At 36.9% G+C, this 8,855-nt stretch overlaps 1 protein-coding gene across 3 annotated transcripts in view; it reads right to left on the bottom strand.

Annotated features, from left to right (window-relative positions):
• C8H14orf39 (chromosome 8 C14orf39 homolog) overlaps positions 1-6,636 on the bottom strand; it is a 56,464-nt gene extending 49,828 nt beyond the window's left edge. For 2 of the 3 annotated variants that reach the window (XM_035260653.3, XM_035260656.3), the window contains exons 1-4: positions 6,482-6,636; positions 5,542-5,598; positions 5,394-5,450; positions 4,219-4,345 (exon numbers count right to left, since the gene is read on the bottom strand). In XM_035260653.3, coding sequence (XP_035116544.1) covers positions 4,219-4,345; positions 5,394-5,450; positions 5,542-5,590 — 233 coding nt within the window. In that variant the 5' untranslated portion in view covers positions 5,591-5,598; positions 6,482-6,636. Of the gene's footprint in view, positions 1-4,218; positions 4,346-5,393; positions 5,451-5,541; positions 5,599-6,416 lie in introns of all 3 variants that reach the window. The other variant, XM_078335997.1, reaches the window with a different exon arrangement.
• Between the last annotated feature and the right edge of the window lie 2,219 nt (positions 6,637-8,855).

Genomic DNA, 8,855 nt, shown 5'->3' on the forward strand with positions numbered 1-8,855 from the left:
TGGAAACTAGTAGAGAGGGGAGAGTTTAAAAACTGTTGAGTACTATGCTCACTGCCTGGGTGATGGGATCAGTCATACTCCAAACCTCAGCATCACACAATATACCTATCTCATAAACTTGCACATGTACCCCCAAATCTAAAATAAAAACTGGATTTATTTTAAATTTCCATAAAATATATATGTTCATTGAGAAGATATTCACTATAAGCCTTTTGATTTACATCCTTCTAGACTTTTTCTAATTATTTATAAATATACATTTACTCAATTGGCTTAACATTATGAATATTGTTTTTTAATCTGCTTTGACTAATTTGTAATTTTAAAAAGGAGGTTGCAGACCTTGCTTTTAAAAAAACTTCCTTTACTGTTAACATCTTTCCATATCAGTAAATATACACCTGTATCACAATTTTATTGGCTGCCTAGTGTTCATTCATATGGATATACCAAAACTCATTTAACCAGTTCCCTAATACTGAAAATTAGAGTTGCTCCCAATATGTTCCTATCATAAAAAAAAAAAAAACAGGCTGAAATAGAACTCAACTCAATAAGAAAAAAAATAAATAAATAACCTGATTTTTTTTTCCAATGGTCAAAGGATCTGAACAGACATTTCTCAAAGAAGGGATACAAATGGCCAACAGATATATGAAAAAGTGTTCAATACTTCAGATCATCAGGGGAATCCAAATTAAAACCAAAATAAGATACTACCCACACCTGTTAAAATGGCTATTATCAAAAAGAAGAATAAAGCTGGGTGTGGTGGGCTCACACCTGTAATACCATTCCTTTGGGAGGGTGAGACGGGCAGATCACCTGAGGTCGGGTGTTCAAGACCAGCCTGCTTAACATGGTGAAACACCGTATCTTTTTATACCAAAATTAGCTGGGCATGGTTGTGCATGCCAATAATCCCAGCTATTCAGGGGGCTAAGGTAGGCGAATCGCTTGAACTCTGGAGTTGGAGGGTGGAGGTTGCAGTGATCCAAGATAGCCCCATTGCATGCCAGCCTGGGCAACAAGAGTAAAACTCCATCTCAAAAAAAGGGGGGTGGTGGTGAATAATAAGTTTTGATGAGGATATGGAGAAAAGGGGACCCTCAGACACAGTTGGAGGAAAAGTAAATTAGTACAGCTACTTCGAAAAATAGGTCCTCAAAAAACTAAAAACAGAATTACCATGTGATCCAACCATCCAACTTTGGAGTATTTGTCCAACGGAAATGAAATCAGTACATTGAAGAGATAACTGCCCTCCCATGTTCATTTTAGCATTATTCACAATATCAAGATATGGACACAACCTAAGTGTCCCTCACAAGATGATGGATAATGAAAGTGTAGCATAGATACACAATGAAATATTATACAGCCCGAAAAAAATAAGAAATTCTGCCATTCAAGACAACATGAATGGGACTGAAGGATGTTATGCTAAGTGAAACAAGCCAGGCAGGTAATGGCAAGTATTGTATGATCTCGCTTATATGTAGAATCTAAGAGTCAATCTCATATAAACAGAGAGTAGAAAGGTGGTTACCAGAGGTGGGATTGAAGTGGAGAAGGAATGGGAAAAGAGAAGATGTTGATCAAAGAACACAAGTTTAAGTTGGAGTGGAGAAATAAATTTTGGTGAGCTACTGCACTGTATGGTGACTACAGTTAAATAATATATATTCCAAAAGTGCTAGAAAAAAATAGTTATTTATGTTCTCATCACAAAAAAATAAGTTTGTAAGGTGATGTGTATCTTAATTAGCTTGAGTCTTTCTACAATGTATACATAGATCAAAACCTCAGATTGTTGTACATTATCCTGGTTATACATTACATCTTTGAAAGAATCTCTATTTCCTTGTGAAAAATTCTCAGAAATGGAATCACTGAATCAAAATTATGCTTGGGCCAGGCATCGTGGCTCACGTGTATAATCCCAGAACTTTGGGAAGTCAAAATGGGAGGATCACTTGAGTCCAAGAGTTTGAGACCAGCATAGGCAACACAGTGAGACCCCATTTCTATTTTTTTAAATTATGCTTATTTTTGAAGCTTTTAAAAATATGTACTGGGATGTCATCTAAAAGATTTATACTACTGTACACTCCTATGGTGTATAAGAGTTGGTATTCTTATTTCTTGCCAGTGCTGGGTGTTAATTTTTCTTTAATCTCAGCAAAACTCAAAGGCAAGAGTAGTAGCATCTAATTCGCACTTTAATTTAGATATTTCTGACTATTAGTAAGATTGAGCATTTCTGCACAAGTATTACACTTATGTATGGTTTTCATTTTATTTTCTTGTTTACCTTCTTTGCTCATTTCTCTAATAGGACTTTTGCTTTTTCTTATTAATTTCTATAAGTACTTTATATTTTTAAGCAATCCTTATTTGACACTTTTCCTAGCTTATCCTTTTGTCTTTTACATCATTATAGGGTATTTTTCTTTTTAATTTGTGTGTAGTCATATTTATCAATCATTTCCTATGTGGTTTCTGATTTTGGTGACATATTTAGAAAGACCTTCCTCTCTCAAAGATTATATAGTCACTTATATTTCTCTAGTATTTTCATAAATTCATATTTCACATTTAAATCTCATAACCAGTATGCTGAAATCATGAAGTAGAGTTATTCATGAATTTAAGCATATTAAAATCAACATATCCTAATGACTCTCCTCAGATCCCAGCAGAAATTAAGCTTTTACAACGTACCGTGTATCTAGGACATGGTAGGTTCTAAGGGGAGACTATTAGTACTTTCTACAACCCAATGCAGCTAATTGAGGAAACCACAGGTAAAACCTATTATAATAAAACCCAAATCAAAATAAAAGAAAATGGTGAACAACATGTAAGTTTTGGCTGATCAGATTACCAAAATATTTAAACAATGATAATTTCAGTGTTGGCAAGAATATGAGGAAATAGAAACTCTCCTACACTGTTTTTTAATAATTCATTTCCTATTTATAAAAGTAACATTCATAAAAAGTCAATCAATGTGTCACTGTACAAAACATTGTTCTCATACATTGTTGGTAGGAGAATAAATTGGTATAACCTTTTTGGAGAGCAGTTTGGTATTATCCACCCAATGTTTAAATGTGCATACTCTTTAGCAATTTCACTTCTAGGAGTCCATTCTATAGCAATAGATCTCTATATGTGGAAGTATATCTGTACATGACTGGAAATAACCTAAGTGTCCATTAATAGGGGAATGGCTAAATAACAGGCTACATCAATACCATAGATACCATGGAGCTGTTAAAAAGAATAAAATATATACATAATTATGTGCATAGTACAATTCACATTACACATTGTTAAATGTTAAAAAGCAAGTTGCAGAATGAAGTGATTCCATTTTTGTAAAAATAAAAGATAGCTATATAGACAGGTGTATGTGTGTGGTATGTGTAATAATGATGTTGACTATGTAAGGTCTAAAAGGATGTGAGTGATTACCTATGCAGAGGATGACAGGGTAGGGGATGGGAACTATAGGCAGGGAAAAACTATTTACATCATACATGTGTGTATTACTTGAATCTTTGTATTAGGTATATGTTACTTTTATGATTTCTTAAAACCAGTGGGAAAAAACTAACGGGGGGAACACCAGAAAGTCTTATTAAAATTTTGAATAACAAAATATTTCAAAATAAATATGATCCTAAAGTACAGTGCTTATTACAATGTCCATATAGAACTAAGTACAGAAAATTAATATTTTTATTAAGTCTTTGTTCTCTTTATGTCTTTGTTTCAAAATGTTTGTCTCATGTTAGAGTTAACAAGTAGAATCCAGAACCTGAAGCCATGCTGAAAGAATTGTTAACATACTAAATATTTTTATTTTGAAAAACTTTAGGCTGCATTCCCTCACACTAAAATAAGATCTTGAAAATTCAACGATGGGAATAGTTTCAAATTTATCTAACAGAAATTTTATATGCTGAGCTTATTCAAAAGTTTATAGTCAGATTAACTGGATTTGAATTAGTGAGATCTTATAGCTGTTTAGTTCTAGTTCTCTTTTGATCCTCCTATGATCCCTTTCCATCATACCATAACAAGGCACTTTAAGACTCGATTCATTAGCTAATAAAGAATATTAATTTGAAGCAAATGTTTTCAACTATCAGCTCAAAAACCCTTAATAAAAGAATGTAATGATAATTGATTCTTTCAAATACTCACTCAGTACTGTTGCCTTTGATCTTCTCACTATGTTTATAGTAATAACCAATTTCCTCATCTGTTGTATTTATAGTTTCATGTATTCTAGAAATAGTTGATTTGTTTTCCTTAATATCTTCATAGCATTCTAGAAAGAGGAAATGTTTATTTTCTTAAGGTAGAAATTATAAATTCAAAGTAAACAAATACAGTAGGGAAATAAATGGGCATGGCAGTTTACCTAAAAGGAAGAGAGCCAGAGAATGGAATGAAGCTTCAGATGGGTGGGACCCTACACTAAAAGGCAGAGAACCAGGGCCAGGCCTGATCCTAGAGTCAGAAGCTAAGGATTTCAGTTTGGGATTGATGAGAGGTAAGTGTCCCTTGTACCTCATCTCTAACATAAGAGGGCTAGATTCAGTGGTATCTAAAGTCAATCATATCTTAAGATGCTAGAATTTGTGTAAATATTTACTAATTAATGACACTAACATAAGCCTTCTTTTTTGACAAATGTGAATGTCTATTCATTAATGCTATGTCAATTATTAAATGCACCTTCAATTTGCTTATTTCTGTTGCTAGTGATTAGATACAAGCTAGAATAGACATAATTTATTGAAAAGATTAAAATAAATTCTTAATATTTTGTATTTTTTGATTGCAGAAAAGATAACCAAATTCCACCTTTTCAGAAGGATTAAGAAATTTAGAACTCTATTTTTTATAGTCGTTTTGTCAGATCTTAAAATACTATACAGTGTGTGTTACTTGCGTTGCTATTTCTCTGATAACATAATTTTTTATAATTATTATTCCTCAAAATGTGCCACCTATCAATTTTGATACCTGATTTCTGGTGATTTCTATAAAGATAAAAAAATTTCACTCAACTATTTGGAATAACTTGTTATTAGATAAAAATAACATCTTTTCAACTGTACCTAAGGGGTCATTTCTACGTAAGACAAAATTCTTTACAAAATAATTAAATCCTGAATATAGAAGTTTATTATCAAAAACACTATAGTTAAATACAACTATTTTGTCTAAGGTAAATAGTTTATTTGTCGCTAGAGAGAATTGACACAAAAGTTATAATGCCAACAATAAGTTGCCCTAAACAGAGCAGTTGTATATTATATGTGGTAACAAATTAAAAGACTAAAATATCTTGATCATGCAAAGCTACTTACTATTAATTCTTTGAATCATCTCTTCTTTAGTACTTATGTCTTGCTTATACTGGAAGACTAAAATAAATAATTCTCTTGTGACTTCAATTCATTGTTAAAATGTCAAATGATAGTACAAAAAGTTACCTATTTTTCGCTTTATACCTACCAAATTCTAGCAAAAGTCTGTCCAAACTGACAAACAGGCTGTCATTCATCTTGGATACTATGTTAAATGAAAAAATATATATTTATAAGAAAAGATTTTCTGAAGTCATATGCAAAACAGCATATATTCGGTAACGACCCTTTAAATATAGCATTCTTCACAGGAACATGTGGGCGGAGCCAGAACTGTAAGGAGAGAGGCCCCCTGAGCCCAAGGCGACATTTCCAGCCCCTTCCTGGGCCAAGCCCAACGTGCACTTTAGAAATCTTTGTTGAGTTGGGGCTTGACTGAAACTTCGGGAATGGGGTGGGAGGCGCCCATTCCAGTTTTCCCGGTTAAGCATAAGCATAACCGCTTATGCTTGGGATTGCAACAAGCCTCCGGATCTTCCAGGGTTCACGAACACCCAGATTTCTCCACAGGATATGCCCTTTAAAATAAGCATCTGAATATGTCCCTTGGTGGCGTGTGTACGACCACGTGTAGCAAAATTCTAAGAAAGCTCTTCCCCAACAACCGGGTAAAACCTGGAGAAACAGTGCGATTTCGCAATTTACCACGGAGAATCTAAAAAGTGGAGGTTTTCACAGGACTGTCAACTCGCCTTACAAGGTATGTCTGAGGCGGGGTTCCTGTCTCCCGCTCTCCTCAGAGCCCAGAAGCCACAGCCCGCGCGCTGCGCGGTGGGAGTTCCCCAGCCAACTCAACCCTCACAGCCTCCTGTCCTGGAGACCCCTCGCCCGAGGCCACAACACTGTATCCCGCCCCCGTACCCCCGGCCGCGCCCACAGCCACGGGCAGCACCAACCCGTGTGATAAGGCGACCCAAGTTGTTCTGAGGTGCAGGGCCAGCCAGCACCTGTCCACCCACTCACTTGCTCTCCTTCAGGGCCGCCCGCCCAGAGAAAAACCGCCATACACAGCTCCCTTCCCCACGCACCTAAATGGCCCCTCTGGCCCCGGACCCGAACGCCCACACCTTCCCTCCCTGGGGTCCCAAAATCCACTCAGAATCCCCGGGCCCGGAGACGCCCCACTGGGTCCAAACGGCCCGAGTCCTGGCCTGCCCTCGCTCAGCCCCGCCCCCACGCCCCTGGCACCAGCCCTGGGAGACCCTGCGGAGCACGCCGCGGGAGCGACAGATAGCGCTGAAGAGCAGCGAGATCGCGCTCGGAACGAGACCTGCGCTGGGACAATCGCTCCTTCCTCGCGGGTGGAAGCACGGAACAAGCCCTGTAAAACCACAGAAGTGGGTGCTGGAGTCAGAGAGAGGGCCCTCAAAGGAGTGGAGACCTGTCAGGGAGCCTCCTGTTGTCTTGAAGACAAGTGTTTTTTAAAGCCTATTTGTTCCTCTTGTAACAATTTTTTAAACATATTTTGGAGTACAGCAATACATTGATATTAACTTTAACATGTCAGTAAATAACATTCGATTCAATAATCAAAATTTAATTCTGAATTCAGCATTTTTCAAAACATCTTGAAAAGCAAGCACAATTCAAATACATGTTGGTTGAATGGACGTTTTGAGACTGATTCATTTGCTCAGTTTCAAATAAAGCCCATTTTCCGTCCAAAATGCTATCGTTAGGTAATTTATGCTCTTCGGCTTTGTCTGCCTATCCGAAGTGGCATAAAGAGTGAAGACAAGGCCGGGCGCGGTGGCTCAAGCCTGTAATCCCAGCACTTTGGGAGGCCGAGGCGGGTGGATCACGAGGTCAACAGATCGAGACCATCTTGGTCAACATGGTGAAACCCCGTCTCTACTAAAATTACAAAAAATTAGCTGGGCACGGTGGTGCGTGCCTGTAATCCCAGCTGCTCGGGAGGCTGAGGCAGGAGAATTGCCTGAACCCAGGAGGCTGAGATTGCGGTGAGCCGAGATCGCGCCATTGCACTCCAGCCTGGGTAACAAGAGCGAAACTCCGTCTCAAAAAAAAAAAAAAAAAAAAAAAAGAGTGAAAACAAAATAATTTAAACAGTTCAGTCCTCCAAAGTGCCTCAATCCTTTGTATATTCCTGGTAGAAATGTTTTTAACCCTAAATAATCTCAATAACTGTCTTAAGTCACCAAAACTTGTAAAACAGCATATTGAAGTGAAAAAGGTTTCAGAAGTTTTTCTTGCTTAAGTGCTGCAGATCAGATATGCATTACCAATTCATTATAGTGTCACGTTGTTCACCAGCTGGTATTAATAGCCATCAAAACTAACATGTTTTGATAATGTAAGAATTTACATTTCTTCTTTTGTGTGTGTGTGAAAAATCTTTTACTTATTTTTTTCCAGCTTTATTGAGGTATAATTGGCAAATATAAATTCTGTTTACCAACTATATGATATTTGGAAATATGCATATATTGTAAAATGATTACCACAATCAAGTTAATTTGTGTAACACATTCATCACCTCATATAATCATTTTTGAGTGAGTGTGGTGAAAACCTTTAAGATATACTCTCTTAGCAAATTTCAAGGACACAATACAGTATTGTTAACTATAGTCACTAATGCTGTATCTTAGATCTCCAGAACTTATTGACTCTGCCTAACTGAAACTTTGTACCCTTTGACCAACATGTTTCCTCATTTCCACCTCCTTCCTGCCCCATCTGCTGGCATCCACCATTCTACTCTGCTTCTATGGGATCAGCTTTTTCAGATTCCACATACAAGTGAAGTCATATAGTATCTGTCTTTCTGTGCCTGACTTACTTCACTTAGCATAATGTCCCACAGGTTCATCCATCATCCATGTTGTCACGAATGACAGGATTTCCTTCTTTGTTGAAGCTAAATAGTATACCATGTGTGTGTGTGCACTCACACCACATTTTCTTTATCCATTCATTTGTCAATGGACACAGGTTGAGTACATATCTTGGCTATTGTAAGTCATGTTGCAGTGAATACGAGAGCACAGACAACTGTTCCACACTGGGATTTTATATTCTTTGGATATATATTCAAAAGTAAGATAGCTGGATCTTATGATAGTTCTATTTTTAAATTTTGAGACGCCTCTACACTATTTCCATAATGGCAGTACCAATTTGCATTCCCACCGAGAGGGTACAGCTTTTCCTTTTTTCCATATCCTTGTCAACAGTTGTCTTTTTAATCATAGTCATTCTAACAGATGTAAGGTAACCTATTGTGGTTTTGATTTGCATTTCCCTATGATTATTGATGTTGAGCATTTCTCTTTTTTTGAGAAAAAAAAGAAAGAAAGAAAAGAAGAAAGAAAGAAAGAAAAAAAATGAAAGAGAGAAAGAAAGAGGAAGAGAAAGAGGGAGAGAGAACGGGAATCTTGC

The sequence above is a fragment of the Callithrix jacchus genome, chromosome 8, assembly GCF_049354715.1.
Source record: "Callithrix jacchus isolate 240 chromosome 8, calJac240_pri, whole genome shotgun sequence".
Lineage (NCBI taxonomy): Eukaryota > Metazoa > Chordata > Mammalia > Primates > Cebidae > Callithrix > Callithrix jacchus.